General features: G+C 39.8%; 1 protein-coding gene across 2 annotated transcripts in view; it reads left to right on the forward strand.

The window, feature by feature from the left end:
- Nucleotides 1–1,652: 1,652 nt before the first annotated feature.
- Nucleotides 1,653–19,476, forward strand: part of PDS5A (PDS5 cohesin associated factor A) — a 137,280-nt gene continuing 119,456 nt past the window's right edge. Inside the window, exons 1-2 of one of the 2 annotated variants that reach the window (XM_019413823.2) lie at nucleotides 1,653–2,010; nucleotides 2,865–3,042. In XM_019413823.2, the coding sequence (XP_019269368.1) occupies nucleotides 2,905–3,042 (138 nt within the window). In that variant the 5' untranslated portion in view covers nucleotides 1,653–2,010; nucleotides 2,865–2,904. The other variant, XM_053901618.1, reaches the window with a different exon arrangement.

Below are 19,476 nucleotides of genomic sequence, written 5' to 3' on the forward strand. Positions count from 1 at the left end.
AGGGATTTTGGTCCCTCTCCCCACTATCAATTTTTTTCTCAGTGCCCAAAACAAAGCCTTGCTAGCAGGCACTTTAAATAATTGCTGCACGAATAAACATATCCCTTCTCATTTACTCCAAGTGGAAATAAAGTTTAAGGAAAGAGGTTAAAAGCAGAGATTTCAGAATTCCTGAATTTTAGAACTGTATAAATTCAGTTTTATTTATGTGTTGTAATCCTTAGGACTTACTATCTTGTGAGTGTTCATAAAGTCAAACAATATTAACAAAGTCATAAGTTGTGTAAAATTAAAATTTATGAGCATATACAAAACTCCACTTAATAATGGGTAAATTACTCAGAGAAAGAATAAAAATGAAAAGCACCACTCTTTTATTTAAATGTGACAGGGTAAAAAAAAAACACCTTGAGAGGGAGCGCCTATAAGAGAGTAGATTTTGATGGGTTTAATGACCATTGAAGTTCAATGGATTGTCTGGTACTCTAAATGTCCAAGAACAAAGCATTGACTTTGGGGCAGTCCTAGCAAATCAGCAACAGTGGCCAGTTCTATTCCAAGATGATCACTCCCTTGAGTAATATATCTGAAAAACAATTCAGTGAGTACAGTACCTTTAATATTTTTCAGACCCAGTAAACACCAATAGACATCCATCAGAAATAATAATCGAATATAATTTTAAACTTTGGTAGTGGTCAGTTTCAAGAGCTGAATGCTATTTCATATTATTGCATTCTTTTTTCAACTTCCTCTTCTGATATGTGTGCATCTGAGGTTCATTTGCTTCATTTTTTTTTTTTTTAATACATTAAACTTCTCAAACCTGCAGCATTGGGTTTTCCTTTGGATGAAAGAAAAAGTTATGCTGGGTATACTTAGAATATTTCTTAAACATATTATTTTTTCCCCATATTCACAAAAACCATGTAGCTAATTTGTAAACATGCTCACTTCTGGGTGCCATTCTCAGAGATCCTTATTCTCTAGGTTTGAGAGTGGAGTCCGGAAACCTACGTTTCAGACCTTTCGTTGAGAACTACTCGACTCAATGCTATTTCATTTTTTGCAACTTTCAAAATATTAATTTTAGAAATCCAAAGAGGGGAGGGCAAACTCCAGTGACTGTCCGAAGAAACAAGACTGAGTAGCTCATGTTGTGCCATATTGTAAAACTTTTCCTCAGTTTGCAGATCTTCTGTCCCTGGGGAGGAAATCCGTTCATTTTCACCGAGTAATTAACAGTCTTTCAACCAGTTCCGTCAAGTCTCTCATGATCCCCAAAAGTCATGAGCTCATCTCCACGGCACAACGTAAAGCTCCTTTCGTCCCTCGTGCCCTTACAGGACCGCCGGGACCGGGTTCGCTTCCCGCCACAGGGGCTCCTCCTCTGCTTGCCCTTTGGTTTCAATCCTCCCAGAGGCGCTCGGCGCGGCAAGTCTTGGCGCCAACCGGGTGGCGGCGCTGTCCGCCCCGCGCGCGGCCGCCCGGGGCCCGAGGGAGGCGGAGGCACGGCCGGCGGAGGAAGGGGAGGGAGCGAGGCGCGCTCCCTGCTCTCGCGTGCTCTCGCACCGCTCGCGTGACCGGCTGGTGTGTGCGCGAAGCGCCGGCTCCCGGGGGCACGTACGGCCGGGCGCGCGCCGCTGCAAGGGGCGTCCGGGTCCCGGTCGGCGGACCCGGCCGGCGCTAGGTGCCGACGGGCGGGCCGCGGGGGTCCGGGGCGGACACAGGCGCACACGCTCCCGGAGGAGCCTTCTCTGAGGCTGCTCTTCCTCGGCCAGACGGAGAGCGGCAGTGTCTCCCCGCCCAGCGCACAGTCGCCCCGCGTCTCCCCCCGCGGCGGCTGCTCCTCCTCGGCACCGCCAGCCCCAGCGCCGCTCCGGGGCGGGCGGCGGCGGCGGCGGGACCCGCGGAGCCGCTTTGTGTGCAGCCCGACGAGGGGCGGCGGCGCAACCACCTGACAGAGGCCCGGGCGCTCGATGCACCTTCCGCCCGCATGAGGAGGAGGAGGTAAAGGCGGCGGCGGCGGCTCGGCTCCCGCCCTCGGTTGGTGGAGGGAGAGGACGGAAGGGGAGACCGGAGGGGGGGGGGGGGCGCGAGACCTAGGCCCGGCGGGGCTGCCCGGAGGTACCAGTAAGGCCTGGGCAGCGCCGGACGGCGCCGAGCAGTCGGAGCCGAGAGAAGCCGCCAGGGTCCCTCAGCCGAAGTTGAAGGAACAAAATGTGAAGTGCAGAGCCGCGTCAGCCGCTTCCTGGCGTGGGGTTTGGGGTGGAGGGCGGCTTGTTTTCCCCTCCCGCGGGACAGGGGAGGGGCGGGAGCGTGGCGGGGACGCCCGGGGTCCCGAAGCTCGGCCCGGCAAAGGCGTTCGTCTCCCGGAGCCGCCGTAGCGTGTGGGTCCGGTTGGGTCCCTAGTTTTGCGGCCTAAGCCGAGCCCTATAGGCCTCGCGTCTCCTTTCCCGGAGGGGACCGACCGGGCGGGGACTCGGGGTTTCTCTCCGACCGAGCCGGAGCCTTGGGGGCCTCGCCAGGCTCGGGAGGATCCCAAACTTCGGACCTCGGTGCTTGGGGGTGGATTTCATTGTGAAAGGTGGAATGGGAAACTCCTGGCGCTGCCTGGCGCTTCCCGCGGCCGCGGCGGCTGGTGCTGGAGAGCCCCGTGGGTCCGGGGCTGGCGGGGCCCGCGTGAGTGGGGGCGGCGGGGCGGCCACCAGGGTCCAGGCCCGGGAGGATCGAGCGGCGGGGCCGCAGCCGAGTCTCCGGCCTCCCTGGAGAAAGCGCCCTTTGCAGATTAGAGATTTTTGAAATGAAAAAAGAGGTTACAAAGTCTCCCCTTTCTCGCTGAACTTTTGTTTTCTGACCGATAGAGGCCGGTAGAGGACTGTGAAAGAAAAGTTGTCCCCCAGGATGGACTTCACCGCGCAGCCCAAGCCTGCCACTGCCCTCTGTGGCGTCGTGAGTGCAGATGGGAAGATCGCTTACCCGCCGGGGGTAAAGGAGATCACCGACAAGATCACCACGGATGAAATGATCAAGCGACTGAAGGTAAGCATCTGGACACAGTGTTCACACTTAGACCTCTGTGGTGGGAGGTGCTCTCTCCTGTTACTGCACTGCTAGGCCTGGCCTTTACAGTGTCACCTACCAGGTTTTCTTAGGTATCTTATAGTCTCCTTTTTTACTCTCTCCGAGAAGTATTGTTCTATCTTGGCTATATCTTTGAATAGTAAGTTCTGTAGAGACATAATCATTATGGGAAATTAAAAGGAGTGTGCCTGTTTTTTCAAACATAAGAATTTAAGTGTTTTTATAACTTTTTTCTAGAAATATTTATGAGAATACTGTTCATAGTAGATTACAACCTTAAATGTAGGCAATAGTTTGCCTACGAAAGTTCCTGTTTTCATCAGCTTCTAAGGAGACTGATTTAATCACAAGGGCATTTTATTAAATTGTCACAATTTTCTAATATCCAGAAACTTAAATATGTACTTAGTATGGTTAAACTTTGACAAAATGTACTGACTTCAAAATTCAGAATTGAAGTAAGGTGATGATTTAGGTCCACATGTTCAAAGGGGTTTTCAAGAGAGAGTATTTTAATTCTTTTTAATAAAGTTAGCTTATTTAAAGCATAGTGATCCTAAGATTAAAGTTGTAAGTTTCAGCTTAGGTTGGTCAGTTTTTTTGCTTTCTGTTGCATAGACATAGATTTTGCCCACAGCCTTACAAGATAAGTGCTGTTTTTGTCAAGGGATCAACTTGATGCAGTGGTTCTCAACCAGGGCATCTTTGACACCCCACCCCCACTCCCACCTTGGAGACATTTGGTTGTCACAACTGGGGCTACATTGGAGCAAGGAAAGGGAAAGATTTGAGGCAGGGAGTCCTGCTAGGAAACTGTTAATAGGAACATAGGTGAAAGATGTTGAAATCTTGAAGTGGGGCTGTGGTAGTGAGAAGAGAGGTAGGGAAGGATCTAAGAAATGTTTCCTAGTTAGAAATCAATTAGACTTGGTGGGAAGTGAGGGAAGAAACAATGTTGATAGTATTTCTATCTTGGGCAACTTGATAAAGTGTATTTTTAGGGAATCATCTTGCCCCTTTGTTCTTAGAGCTTAGTGTAGTGCCTAGTAAGTGTTTACAATGTTGTGAGTGTTTAATAAATATTTAAAGTATTCCTGTAGCTTAGTTTTTAAAATCTAATTAGATTCTGCAATTTGTTGCCTCTTGGGAAGGAAGAGGACACAATAGCTTCCATTAAAATAAACTTGATACTAGGTATATGTGAAGTGAGGTGCTTGATTGATGCTCCTTAAGGTTATATTGAATGTTTGGAGATGCTGAAAAATTATGAAATACAAAGCTGTTAAGTAATAGATCTTTTAATTTTTATTTTCATATTAAGAATATTGAAATCTTGATTTCTGGTGATGGATAATCTGGTTAAAAAAGAGTTACCACAAACGTCTGGCTTCGGCTTGCGTCATGATCTTGCAGTCTGTGGGTTCGAGCCCCAAGTTGGGCTCTGTGCTGACTGCTCAGAGCCTGGAGCCTGTTTCGGATTCTGTGTCTGTCTGTCTGTCTGTCTGTCTGTCTCTCTCTCTCTCTCTCTCTCTGCCTCTCTGTCCCTCCCCCCGCTCCCGGTCTCCCTCCCTCCCTCCCTCCCTCCCTCCCTCCCTCCCTCCCTCTCTCTCTCTCTCTCTCTCTCTCTCTCAAAAATAAATAGACATTAAAAAAAAAAAAGGAGTTACAACTATATGTACTTTTGTGCTTGAAGTTAGATTATCAGAAATACTGTTATATAAATGGGCATATGACCAAGTTTACAATGAGCATTAAGTTAGAATATCTTTTTTTTTTTTTCTTTTTAAAGTGTATTTTTGAGAGAGAGTGAGCATGATCAGGGAAGGGGCAGAGAGGCAGGGAGACAGAATTTGGGCTCCATGCTGTCAGCACAAAGCCCAGCATGGGGCTCAAACCCAGCAACCAGTGAGATCATGACCTGAGCCTAAGTCCGATGCTCAACCAACTGAGCCACTGAGGTGCTCCTGGGTTAGGATATCTATTTCTTATGAGTTCTTTTGGAAGTTAAAATTAACATACATATGAACCATTTTGAATATCCTGCTAAAATTTTGCTTTTCTTAGGTGCCTGGGTGGCTCAGTCAGTTAAATGCCCACTCTTGGTTCAGGTCACGATCTTGCAGGTTCTTGAGTTCAAGCCCCAAGTCAGGCTACAGCTCAGAGTCTGGAGCCTGCTTCGGATTCTGTGTCTCCCTTTCTCTCTGCCTCTGCCCTGTTCACACTCTGTCTCTCTCAAAAAAAATTAAACATTAAAATCTTAAAAATTTTTTTTAAATTTTCTCAGCAGTCTTATGATTTTGTTTTTCCCCTGTTTTTCTAAATCTGTTTTGACTTTGTACTTTCTAGGAATCCCTGGTTGGTTAAAGTAGTACTGTCTCATAGGAAGTGGAGATTTTTAACAGTGTTTAACTATTTTTGATAATTTTTGTGTTTATTAGACCATTATGCACCAGTATTATAAATTCAGTAGTTTTTTTAATTATAGCAACAATGTTCAAATGCTGTATAAATACAAATAGGGCTTAAAGGCAGGTAAAATCTTGGTCAGTGGAATTCAGAGATGTTTGGTCCATTCTCTTCAGTATTTAAGAATGGAACAAGCATTTTTACAAGAGAACCATAATTGTGGACTTACAAAGATGTTAAAAGAAATTTTGGAACTCCCCATATTTCACAGAAGAGAAAATTCGGCCCAAAGTGGCCAAGTAACATGCACCAAGATCAGTCATAGAGCAACTAAATGGCAGAGCCAGAACAATAGCATCATATTTATTTTCATTCTTACAGCTGATTTCCTTCAAAGGAATCTAAACTGAGTAGATCTAAGAAGTTGTGATATTTATTATGCATTTGAAAATGGTAAAGTGAAAAGAGAAAGGAGTCTAAGTTAATTTGCTGTTTTGCAAGATGTAGGACAGCATTCTTTTTTAACATTAGAAGGTATTATGATGCTTTGAAACTTTCTTGCAAGTAGTTCTTAGAGTAGGTCTTTGGAATTGCTAAAACACTTAGATACATTAGAAACTTTAATTTCAGGGGCGCGTGGGTGGCTCAGTCATTTAAGCATCCAACTCTGATTTTGGCTCAGGTTGTAATCTCACTGTCAGATTGAGCCCTGCTTTGGGCTTCAAGCTATGCGCTGGGCGTGGAGCCTGTTTAAGATTCTCTCTCTCTCCCTCTCACCCTCTCCCATTTGCTGGCACATGTGCGCGCGCTCTCTCTCTCTCTCTCTCTCTCAAAAAAAAAAAAAAAGTTTTAATTTCAGCTTCTAAGGAATTCACATATTGTTATGTCCAGTCACGCTGGCCTTCTGTCACTTCCTTGTACATGCCATGTTCATTTCTGCCTAAACTGATTCCACATTATGTGATCCATATGTGTACCCGTCTCAACTTCATGTGTCATTCATTTGTTCTTCTGTCACTCATTTGTTCTTCTTAGAGGAGGTCTCTTAGATTTCCCATTACATATTTTTTTAATTCCTTCGTATCACTTATTACAGTTATGGTATACATTTATGCATATGTGTATTGGGTTTGTCTCCCCAACTTATATGTAATCTTTGTGAATACAAGGACCATGTCTGTTTACTTTTATACCCTGCCAACTCCCAAATTTAATGCCTGGAACATAGGTGCCCAACAGATACTTGTTCAGTGAATGAATGTTGGATTAGAAAAGATAGTAATAGAATAGAGAAATAATTTTGTTTTTGAAATAAGATAGTTTGAAAATATTGTGAATGGCAACCAACTTTTTATCTGAGATTATATACCAGAGATGATAATGTAGAGATGTAGAATTTTAGAACCAAAAGGTAGCTTAGAGGTTGTTTGGTTTTGTCCCGATTTTCCAGATGAAGAAATGGAGTCTGAGATGTTGTGACTAACCCTAGTTACAGAAAGCTGAAAGTGATCATTAACAGTTTTGTTATTTAGGGTTGCCTGGCTGGCTGAGTTGGTAGAGCATGCAACTCTTTTTTTTTTTTTTTTTGTTAATGTTTTATTTATTTTTCAGAGAGAGGCAGAATTGTGGGCAGGGGGTGGGAAGAGGCAGAGAGAGAGGGAGACACAGAATCCAAAGCAGGCTCCAGGCTCTGAGCTGTCAGTACAGAGCCCAAGGCAGGGCTTGAACTCACCAACTGTGAGATCATGACCTGAGCCAAAGTCAGATACCTAACCAACTGAGCCACCTGACACCTCAGAGTATGCAACTCTTGATCTCAGGGTTGTGAGTTCAAGCCCCATATTGGGTGTGAAGCCTACTTAAAAAAATAATAATAATAAATAAACAGTTTTGTTGCTTACATATGGTACAATTATATGCTGTACAAAAGTTAGTTATCTGTTAGAAAGGATAGCAGGTAGCTTACTACTAAGGTTACATTAAGCATCAAGATCAATAGTTCACAAATGGCCTGCCTTCTATATAGTTAAGGATTCTGAAACTAATGTAGCAGTCGTGTCTGATAACTTTTATAACATATTCAAATACACCTATAAACAGTGTTGTACAAAGTTCCATTAAGTGCTTCTGCCCACAATTTGTTATATGCAGTCTGTCTCATATCATGTATTACCACAGAACTACATGCTATTCACATTTTGTTCATTACTTGCTTTTTTGGAAATGGGAAGTCCTTGATAAGGCTTGGTTTTTAGAGAGAGGGGCGGGCAGGTTAAAGATTGTTTCTTTTTTTTTCTTTTTTCTTTTTTCTTTTTAAGTATGTATGTATTTATTTAAGTAATCTCTACTCACAGTGCCAAGATCGAAGAGTCATACGCTTCTCTGACTGAGCCAGCCAGCTGCCCCAAAGATCGTTTCTTATGTCCATTTCTTATTACCTGGTCTTAAGAGCTCAGTACCCCCAGACAGTTCTCTGGCTATTAACTCCATACCCAAATCTGCCATATTCTTTTTTTCACAGAAATCAAAATTTTTATTACTTTGGTGCTAAGAATTAGGAAAGATTAAGTAATAGGGTTTTATTGTTGTGAATATGTCCCCCATTTTTCTCCCACCAGCTGTTATTTCTGTATTTTTGTATTTTTCTGTCACTTTCCTCTATGTGTCCACAATTCCCCTCTGCCCCACGCTCTCACTTTTGGTTTCTGTAGTATGCCTTGTTTGATATAGTTAGGAATTAGGATATAGAGTGCTTGATTAAGGTAGAGCATCACTCTTTTCTCATCAAATGTAGGTTGGGAGAGGGGAAGAATAGATTAGAGGCAGGAAGGCTGTGAAATCTTTTCCTTTCTTTTCCTCCAGGTGGACCCAAGAAATACATACTTTGGTTATAATTATTTTCACTTCCATGAAAGAATTTTGTTTATTCCTAAATGCCCCATAGGATGCTAATTTTACATATAATTCAGTATGTAACTTCTAGTCTCAGTTCTGTCCATATATCATATTTTAATATTTGTTTTAATGCAAAAGATTCTGCTAAGAAATTAAAAAATTAAATAGGCAGGGTGCCTGGTGGCTCAGTCAGTTAAGTGTCTGACTCCTTTGATTTCGGCTCAGGTCATGATCTCACCATTTGTGAGATCGAGCTCCATATCAGGCTCTGCGCTGATAGCAAAGAGCCTGCTTGTGATTTTCTCTCTCCTTCTCTCCCTCTGCTCCTTCCCTGCTTGTGCACTTGCTCTCTCTTAAAATAAGTAAATAAATATTTAAAAAAATAGGCAAGATTTCTTAAAATGAACCCCTAAAATATAGCCAATGTGTATTTGTGAAGTAATACTAACTGTAGCACAGTTCTTATTTTAGACTTCCATTTGCATAGAGGAACTGTTCTGGTCATTTGCTGCTGTGTAACAAACACCCCAAACCTAGTGTTTAAAAGAGCAAGTAGGGGGCGGGGGACAAAATAAATATAACATAAATTTTATCATTTCAGTCATTTTTAAAAGTACAGTTTTGTGGTAACAAGCACATTCACATTGTTGTATAACCATCACTACCGTCCATCTTCAAAACTTTTTCATGTACCCTAACTGAAATTTTGTATCTATTAAACAGTAACTCCTTAATTCCCCCTTCCCCCAGCTTAGGCAACCACCTTTCTACTTTGTGTCTCTGAATTTGACTACTCTTAAGAGCCTAGTATAAGAATCATACAATATTGTCCTTTTGTGACTAGCTTGTTTCACTTAGGATAATGTCTTCAAAGTTCATCCACATTGTATGTATCAGAATTTACTTTTTAAGGCTGGATAATATTCCACTGTGTACGTGTGTGTGTCTTGTGTGTGTGTGTATGTGTGAAACCACTTTTGTTTATTCATTTGTGGACACTTGGGTTGCTTCTACCTTTTGACATCTGTGAGCAAATTTTCTTGTTAACAATTTTGTGAATCAGGAATTTGGGTAAGTATTGGCTTAGCTTGATTATTCTTCTCTACATGGCTTACTGTGCTCATTCAGTAGTATTCAGCTGGTGTCTAGACTGGTCTAGAAGATCCACACTGACTTCTCAAACAGTTGGTGCCTTGGAAGGAACAGCTGTAAGGCTGAACTCAGCTGTGCTCTTTTTTCCTATCTATGATGTAATCTTTGGGCTTCTCTGCATGGTTTCAAGGCTCTAAGACACTGTGGAGGAAGTTGCCGGTACTTTTTAAAGGCTTGGTTCAGAACTGGCAATGTCATGTCTACCTTACTTTAATGGTTAAAGTAGTTGTGGCCCAATCTACATTCAATAGGAGAAAAAATGATTGCTTCTCAATGGAAGAAGAAAGGAATTTGTAGCCATCTTTAATCTACCACAGGAGCTCTTATGACAAATTAGAGTATGCTAACTACAAACTTTGTAGCTGTATTCATAAATCTGAAAAACACTTAATTTCAAAAACAGTAGTATATATCTGCAGCCAACTTGCTAAATTTGTAAAGTTTATTTTAAATACTGTAGGAAAAATTTGTAAGAATTTTTTTTTTTTAATTTTTATTTATTTATTTATTTATTTATTTTTTTAAATAAATGGGGAGCACCTGGGTGGCTCAGTTGGTTGAGCATCTGACTTCAGCTCAGGTCATGATCTCACGGTTCTTGAGTTTGAGCCCCACATTGGGCTTTACACTGACGGTGCCAAGCCTGCTTTAGATTCTCTGTTTCCCCCTCTCTCTGCCCCTCCCATGCTCACGTTCTCTCTCAAAAATAAATAAAACATTTTTAAAAATTAAAAAAAAAAAATGTATGTGCTAGAGAAAAATTATGGGAGAGTCTCATGATTTGATCTTAAAATCCTGTTTCTTTTATTATTTGAATTTTTATTAGAGAGTATTTCTGCCTAATTATGATGATGATTTTTCCAGTGCTTACCCCCTTTTTAGGAATTATCTAAAAAGAATTATCTCAACTTTTTTGGGGGGTGCCTGGGTTGCTTCGTTGGTTGATTGTCCCACTTTTGATTTTGGCTCAGGTCATGATCCCAGGGTCATGGAATTGAGCCCCAGGTTGGACTCTGCACTGAGCCTGGAGCCTGCTTAAGATTCTCTTTCTCCCTCTACTGCTCTCCCCAACTTGGCTCTCTCTTTCTCTTTTTAAAAAGAAAAAGATTTACCTCAACTTTTTATTTTGAGACATTTCAGACTTCTGGAGAGTTGGAAAAAATTGTACCTTCAACACCCATATCCCTTCACTTAGATTTACCAATTGTTAACATTTTGTTACTTTTGTTTGCTTTTATGTTTCTCCATATACACGCACACAGAGGGAGACAAACCTACACTTTTTGTTTGAGAGCTACCTGCAGAAATCATGACATTCTGCCTGTGAATGCTTCAGCATTCTTCTTAGAATAATGATCATTATCACACTCAAATTGGTACAGTTATCTGTTATACTGTCCATAATAAAATTCTCCCAGTTGCCCTAAAAATGACTTTTATTTAACAGTTGGGTTTTTTCCTCCATCCAAGTTTCAGTATAGGATCATTTGCATTTGTAATGTTTCTTTAGTCTACTTTAATCTAGAAAGTTCTGTCACTGTTTTTGGAGGGGAGAGTTATTTACGATGTGACATTTTTGAAGCATTTGCCTTATAGGAGTTCCATAGTCTATTTTTGTCTCATTGCCTCATGCTTAGATTCAGGTTGAACTTTTTTTAGCAAGTACTTTACCACGCAAGTGGTAATGTATAGTTAGTTGCATCATCAGGAGGTGTAAAATGTCATTTTATCCAGTTGGTTTATGCTAAATTTGATCACTTGGTTACAGTTGGTCAACTCTTTACATTGTAAATGTACCTTTCCCCACTTTGCAATTAATAAGGAATGTTTAAGGTGGCAGTTTGATTTGTTTTCCAGCAATTACTTACCTGATTTAGCATCTACTTTGGTTGTTATAAAATGTCACCTTTTTTGATTCTATCACTCCTTCTACATGTGTAGATTCTATCATTCCTTCTACATCCGTAGAGAAGAGCCTGCCCCCACTCCACTTTAATTACTCATGAGGGCTCCTGGCTGGCTCAGTCCGTCAGGTGTCCAACTCTTGATTTCAGCTCAGGTTATGATCTCATGGTTCATGAGATTGAGCCCTGCATCAGGTTCTGTACTGACAGTGTGGAGCCTGCTTGAGATTCTCTCTCTCCCTCCCCCACAGTGTGTCTGTCTCTCTCTCTGTCTCTCTCTCTCTCTCGCTGTTTCTCTCTCAAAATAAATAAATAAACATTAAATATTTAAAAAAAAAATAGTCATGGATTCTTCATTCAATGCATTATAATATATTACTATCTTTATTCTCTTTGAGAGACAAATTATCCCAAAATGAGCATGCTGGCTTTGGTGTCCTTTTGAAACATCTAGTATCTTTTTGACATGTCTCTCTGAGTCTTTCAGCACTCCTTTTTTTTTTTTTTCCTGGTACAAGTTGTTCACCTTGTGCTTTCTTGCCCCAGATTTGGATAGCTCATTTTTTCCAGAGAGGCCTATTTCCATTTTCAGTAGAGAGTGGTGTTTATAAACCAAGGTCTAGGCATTGGCATCATGTTCACATTGGTAGTAGGATTTAATTTATCCAGGTCCTTTCAGTGTGTAGACCTAAGAAATGCACATAAATACTTTAAACCATGTATTCATTCTGTTTAATTAAAATCCAACACTGCAGGGGCACTTGGCTGGAACAGTTATAGAGCATGCAACTTTTTTTTTTTTTTTAAGTTTATTCATTTTGAGAGAGCACACGTGTAAGTAGGGGAGAAGCAGAGAGAGAGAGAGAGAATGAGCAGGGGAGGCGGGGGAGAGAGAGTCCCAAGTAGGCTCTGCACTGCCAGTGTGGAGCCTGATGGGGGGCTCAAACTGATGAACCATGAGATATGACCCTGAGCTAAAATTGGGTGCTTAACCAACTGAGCCATCCAGGCACCCTTAGAGTATGCAACTTTTGATCTTGGGATTGTGAGTTCAAGCCCCACCTTGGGTGCAGGGCTTACTTAAAAAAAAGAAAAAAAAACCCAGCACTGCAGTTTTTCTTAAACTTCTCCATTTCCTATTTGTTGCTTTTTAAAAAATTTTTTTTAATGTTTGTTTATTTTTGAGAGAGAGAGCACGAGCAGGGGAGGGGCACAGAGAGAGGGAGACACAGAATCTGAAGCAGGTTTCAGGCTCTGAGGTGTCAGCACAGAGCCCAACGTGGGGCTTGAACTCAGAGTATGAGATCATGACCTGAGATGAAGTCAGATGCTTAACCAACTGAGCCACCCAGGCACCCCTCCATTTCCTATTTGTATCATCCTTTTCCTACAGTATAAACCCTGTTTTCCCTTAACTTTGATAAATTTGTTTTCTTTGTACTACCCTAATCTAAGCTCAAGAAAAAATTCAGTGCTATACCAGTATCCCTTGCAAGATTTTTTTACAGTTTTTTTGTCCCCCTAGGGTTGTACAGAGTACCATATTTATTAGTTACTTGAATTTGAATTCTTTTGTATGATTATGTTATCAGTTTTATATATATACACTTGGTTTCTGTTTGTATTCAGTTTTTATTTTAGGAGAGAGAGAACACAAGCAGGGGAGGGGGCAGAGGGAGAGGGAGAGGGAAAGAGAATCTTTAGAGCCTGATGCAAGTGTCGATCCCGTGACCCTGGGATTGTGAGGAGCCGAAATCAAGAATCTCCTGTTCAACTGACTGAGCCACCCAGGTGCCCCTGTTTGTATTCAATTTTTATACATACATATATAACTTAACTCTTTATTTCCACTGATAAATGTAATCTTTGCTTGATTTTTCCTTATTGTACTGAAAAACACATAACATAAAATTTATCATCTTAATCATTTTTAAGTCCACAGTACAGCATCATTAACTATGTGCATTTAAAATATATATATATTTATTTTGAGAGAGAGAAAGCAAGCGAGGGGCAGAGAGAGGGGGAGGGAGAGAGCACCCCTAGCAAGTTCCGCACTGTCAGTGCAGAGCCAGACCTGGGGCTCGAACCTACAAACTGTGAGATTATGACCTGAGCCAAAATCAAGGGGTGCCCCTGTGCATTTTTTGTGTGCCTCCCTCTGCCCCTTCCATGTGCACATTGTTAGTACAACAGATTTCTGTAACTTTTTCCATCTTGCAGAACTGGAACTCTGTACCCACTTAACTCCTTTCCCCCTCAGCCCCTGGCAACCATCATTCTGTTTTCTGTTTGTAAGAGTTTGACTACTTTAGATCCCTCATATAAGTACAGTCACACAGTATTTGTCTTTTTGTGACTGGTTTATTTCACTTAGCTCATGTCCTCAAATGTTAATAATAAATTGATGCCAAATTATTAAGTTTAATACTTGAAAAGTAAGTTCAGTGGCAATGTGTAATTGTCCTATAATTTCAAATGTCTGAATTAAATATCCTTCATCTAGACATTATAAAATAAGTAGAGGTAAATTTTTCATTGTACAGAAAGAAAATCATTGAATAAAAATGTTTAAAGGATGAGTGAGCATGTATAAGAAGACTAGTTTGTTTTTGGCAGAAGTTTAGAAATTGGTTTTCTTCTTGAAGCATGTACCTAAATTGCTTTGAAAAAAGTGGTAGAAATCATCAGGCAGTAATAAAATGAAATTGATTTTAGATCTCTTGGGAGTAATGTTAAATAATTTTGTTTATTATATTCATTTCTTTTAGGTGATATCAAATTTTTAAAATTATAACATACTATTGCTGTCTCAATTCTTTATATTTTTCTATACTTTTTATTAATCACTTAATGCTTTTTTTAAATAGACTTTTTTAAGAGCAATTTTAGTTCATAGCAAAATTAAATAGAAAGTACAGAGTTGGGTGGCCCAGTTGGTTGAACATTCCACTGCTCTTCAGGTCATGATCTCACAGTTCATGTGTTCAAGCCCCACATCAGGCTTGCTGCTGGCACTGCAGAGCCTGCTTTGCATCCTCTGTCCCCCCCCCCCCCCCCCGCCCCTCCCCTGCTTTTGTGAGCACACACACTCTCTTTCTCCTTCAAAAATAAATAAACATAAAAAAAAAAAAATACAGAGTTCCCAACAACTTTGTCTGCCCTCCAACCCCCCCCTCTTTTCCCCATCTCCTCCTCCCCATACATCTAGTGCCAGAGTAGTATGTTTTGTTATGGCTGGTGGACATTAACACATCATCATCACCCAGAGTCCATATTCCTTTTTAAAATTTTTCTAAATAAAATTTTGATTATATTATAAATGTATTGTTTTCATTTTCATTGAATGATACAGAATGAGTATATCCATATTATTAAATAATCCCTTAAAACATTTTTTAAAGAATTTATTTTTTAGAGCAATTTTTGTTTCACAACAAAATTGAAGGAAGGGAAGGTATAGATTTCCCATATACACTAAATCCAGTAAAACCTTGAATTGTGAGTAACTTGTTCTGTGAGTGTTCTGCAAGATGAGCATACATTTCTAATAAATTTTAACTTGATAAACGAGGGATGTCTGGCAATATGAATGTCACATGATCACAATTGAGCCAGTGGTTCTTGAAATTTGCTTTGATATACTAGTGCTTTGGATTACAAACATGTTTCTGGAATGAAATATGCTCACAAACCAAGGTTTTACTGTACCTCCTTCCCCCCACATGCATGACTTCCCCCATTATAAGTATTACTCACCAGAATGGTACGTTTGTTATCAACAATGAACCCATGTTGACACATCATAGCCACCCAAAGTCCATAGTTTACCTTAGGTTTACTCTTAGCATTGCACATTCTTTGGGTTTGGACAAATGCATATTGACATGTATTCATCTTTACAATAACATCTAGAGTATTTTCAGTGCCCTAAAAATTGTCTGTGCTATGCTAACTAACTTGGATGTAAATTAAAAAATAAAATAGTGCCATGCTTATATATCCTTCCCCCCTTCATATATATATTTTTTACCATGGAAAATCTCAAATGTTTATTATTTATGTATTACTTATTTTTTTTTTTTTATCTGAGTTGAATTGTTCTCTTAATATTCCTTATTTTGACTTCTCTTACTTGGCCAAAATGGAACTCTGAGTGCCAAATTTACTGATTTTAACTGGATGCAGAAGTTTGTTTGTTTGTTTGTTTGTTTGTTTGTTTGTTTTGAGAGAGAAAGAGGGCATAAGTGAGCAAGGGGCAGAGAGAAGGGGAGAGAGAGAGAAGCCCACAAGGGGCAGAGGGAGAGAGAAATGGGGCTCACCCGCTTTAAAACAGGGCTCATGCTCACCCAAAGTGGGGTGGATGCAGAAGATTTTAAATCTTGGAGATAATGAGGATACTTTAATCTACATTAGTGGTTCTTAGATTTGTAGAATTCTTAAATATTACCTGGGGCACTTGGGTGGCTCAGTCAATTGGGTGTCCAACTCTTGATTTTGGTTCAGTTCATGATCTCACTGTTAGTGGGATCCAGCATCGCATGGGGCTCTGTGCTGACAGTAAGGAGCCTGCTTGGGATTCTCTCTCTTCCTCTCTCTCTACCCTTCCCCCCCACTCATGTATGTGTATACACATGCATGCTCTCTCAAAAAAATATTTTTTTCAAAAAATACTTTTTAAAAATGTTTAAAGTGAATCTCATTCTCTCATAATAAATAAATAAACATTAAAAATAATTAGATACCTGGTTTTAAAAAGAATTAGAGGGGCATCTGGGTAGCTCTGTCGGTTAAGCTCCTGACTTCTTTTTTTTTTTAATTTTTTTTTCTTTTTTAATGTTTATTTATTTTTGCGACAGAGAGAGACAGAGCATGAGCAGGGGAGGGGCAGAGAGAGAGAGGGAGACACAGAATCTGAAGCAGGCTCCAGGCTCTGAGCTGTCAGCACAGAGTCCGACACGGGGCTCGAACTCACAAACTGGGAGGTCATTACCTGAGCCGAAGTTGGACGCTTAACCGACTGAGCCACCCAGGTGCCCCTAAGCTCCTGACTTCTGATTTTGGCTCAGGTCATGATCTCACAGTCCTTGAGTTTGGGCCCCACCTTCTCGTGCTCAACGCTTGCCTTGCTGGAGCCTGTTTTGGATTCTGTCTCTCTGCCCTTCCCTCTCTCTCTCTGCTCCTCCCCCACCAAATAAATAAACTTAAAAAAATTAGATTATGTGGTAATCTCCCACCCTCCACCCCCAATTTAGTAGCTTAGAGGTGGGCTCAATTTTTGCACTTTCCCCCCTATATTTTTAGTCAGTCCCTCCAGTGTTCTTGATACAGAGAATATGCACTGAGAACCCCAGAAAGATATTTTACTTATTGCTAGATTTCATATTAACTATTCTCAAAAATTTTATCTAAAGAAGATTTTTAAAATTAGTTCTAGGATTTTTACATTAAGCTTAAATTCTGCCCAGAAACAAACTTTACTCCCTAATTATTTTAAACTTAGCTCTATCCTGAAAACATTTGAATTTATTTGGAAGGCACACAACTATGTATACCGTGACCTCGTTTACCTTATTTGGTGGAAGTCTATTATTTAGAACTCTTATTAATCCACATTTTGTTATACAATTTTACTAGTAGTTATACAAATTTAATCTAGCAAAAATAATCCCTAAGGGTAATTAGCTTACAAGCTCATTTGATGGGTTTATTTACTTATGAAAGCAGACATTCTGGGTTTCCAAATGAAGTCTCATTCTAACCTAGTCTTTCTAATTTGAGCTGATGGCTACAAATATAGCATGTTGGAGTTTTTAAAAAATTCAAATTAAATTGGTAATTTGTATATATTTTACTAATGAGAGTTGTACTTTTTCCAAAATAGAAGGGTCAGTAAGCATTGATCTGTTTTGCATTTTCAATAGTTTGTGGCATTCCAAAACTAATTGTTCTTATTTACATGTGTGATATGATTCCTGTGGGACTTTTTTCTTTTTCTTGTGGGATTTCTGAATCATCAAAAATACAGTGTTTATGGCTTTATCACTTATCACCTCACTTTAATTATTTGCAAACTGGCAGTGCTTGAAATATATGATAGTAATTAAAACATTTCAAATAGCAAATCACCCTATCCTTTAGTAAGAGGGCTGCTTTTGGGATTTTTTTCTTTTTCTGACTGTTACATATCTTTTATGTATTTCTTTGTATTTATCTGGCATAGGGTTCTCTGAGTTTCTTGGATGAATAGTTTATCTTTCATTATTGAAAAATACTATTCTCTCTTGAAATATTTCTTTTCATTTTTTTCTCTTTTCCTACTGTGCCTACAGTCTGTTCAGTAATGTTCAGCAGTTTCATACGGTTTTTGTTTACATGCTGAAATTCCCCATTTTTAATGCATGTTGTCCACCTTTTCTATTATATCTTTGAACATATTATAATTATTTTAAAGTACTTGTCTGATAGCTTTAGCATTTGGGCCATTTCTAAGTATGCTTCTACTAATTTATTTATCTGTTGACAATGGAACTATCTTCCCTACCCCCCATCTTTTTTGATTGAATGCTGGACATGATGTATAAAAAAAAACAGACTGAGGCACATAATATTTATGCACAGAAGTAAACATCTCTCTTTTGTCAGATTGTTAGCTTTAGAGATTGAATCAATTCTTATCTAATCGAACTGGATTTGCTATATATTGCTTTTTTGTCTGTGTGTATGTGTGTATGAATACATCTATCCATCCATCCTTTTTTAATGTATTTCAAAGTGAGTTGCATTCATCATATACTTTACCCCTAAACACTTTACCATGAGTATCATTAATTCATGGTTAGTATAGTTTTTTTGTGTGAGAGGGTAATTAATATACATATTTTAACTACTGTTTGATGAGTTTTAATAGATGCTTGTTCATGTATAACCCAAATTCTTTTTTAGGGTTTTTGTTTTTTTTTTTTTTTTTGAGAGGTAAAAAAAGAAAGAGGGAACACACACATAAGCGGGGAAGGGGCAGAGGGAGAGAGAAAACCTTGAGCACACTCCATGCCCAGCGCAGATCCCAGCGTGGGGCTTGATGCACACAACTGTAAGATCATGACCTGAGCCAAAATCAAGAGTCCAATGCTTGACCGACTGAGCCCCGGAGGCACCCCTAGCCCAAACTCTTATCATGATATGGAACATTAACATCATCCCATAAAGTTCCCTCATGCCCCCTTTTAGTTAATCCCTGCTCCTTTACTATCCCCATAGGGGTAACCACACTTACAGTTTTTTAAAACCAAGATTAGTTTTGCTTCTTCTAAAACTTCATATAAGAACTACATAGTATGTATTTACCTGTGTGCAAGGCCTTTTTCATACACCGTAATGTTTTTGAGATTCACCCATGTATCATTAGTTTGTATCTTTTCATGGCTCCATACTATTCCATTGTATGAATATTCCAGTTTGTTTTACCATTCTTGTATTGATGGAAATTTGGACTGTTTGTACTTTAGGCTATTGTGAATAAAGGTGCTATAAACATTTTTGTATAAGTCTTGTATTGGGCATATGCTTTTATTTATATTGGATAAGTACCTATGAGTGTAGTCATTGGATCATAAGATAGGTTATGTTTAATTTAGTAAGCAACTGCTAGTCTTTTTCCCGGAATAGTTGTACTGTTTTACAATTTCACCAACAATGTATGGTAATACTGTATTTTCAAGGAATTTGTCCATTTCTTCTAAGTTATTTGGCCACATAAAGTTGATATTCTTTTAATGTCTATAGGCTCTGTAGTAATACTCCCCTGTTGCATTCCTCATGTTGGTTCTCTTTTTAAAATTGATGTCTTGGATGACGTTTGTTAAATCTGTTACTCTTTTCAAAGATCTCACTTTTGGTTTTGATAATTTTCTCTATTTCTTGTTTTCTGTTGATTTCAGTTCTTTTTTTAATATAGATTGGGTTTCCTAACAGGGTTTTCTCAACCTCTGCACTCTTGACACTTTAGAACAGGTAATTCTTTGTTTTGGGGGGG

This window comes from Panthera pardus, unplaced genomic scaffold (genome assembly GCF_024362965.1).
Source record: "Panthera pardus isolate Hobbes unplaced genomic scaffold, ASM2436296v1 HiC_scaffold_13, whole genome shotgun sequence".
Taxonomy (NCBI): domain Eukaryota; kingdom Metazoa; phylum Chordata; class Mammalia; order Carnivora; family Felidae; genus Panthera; species Panthera pardus.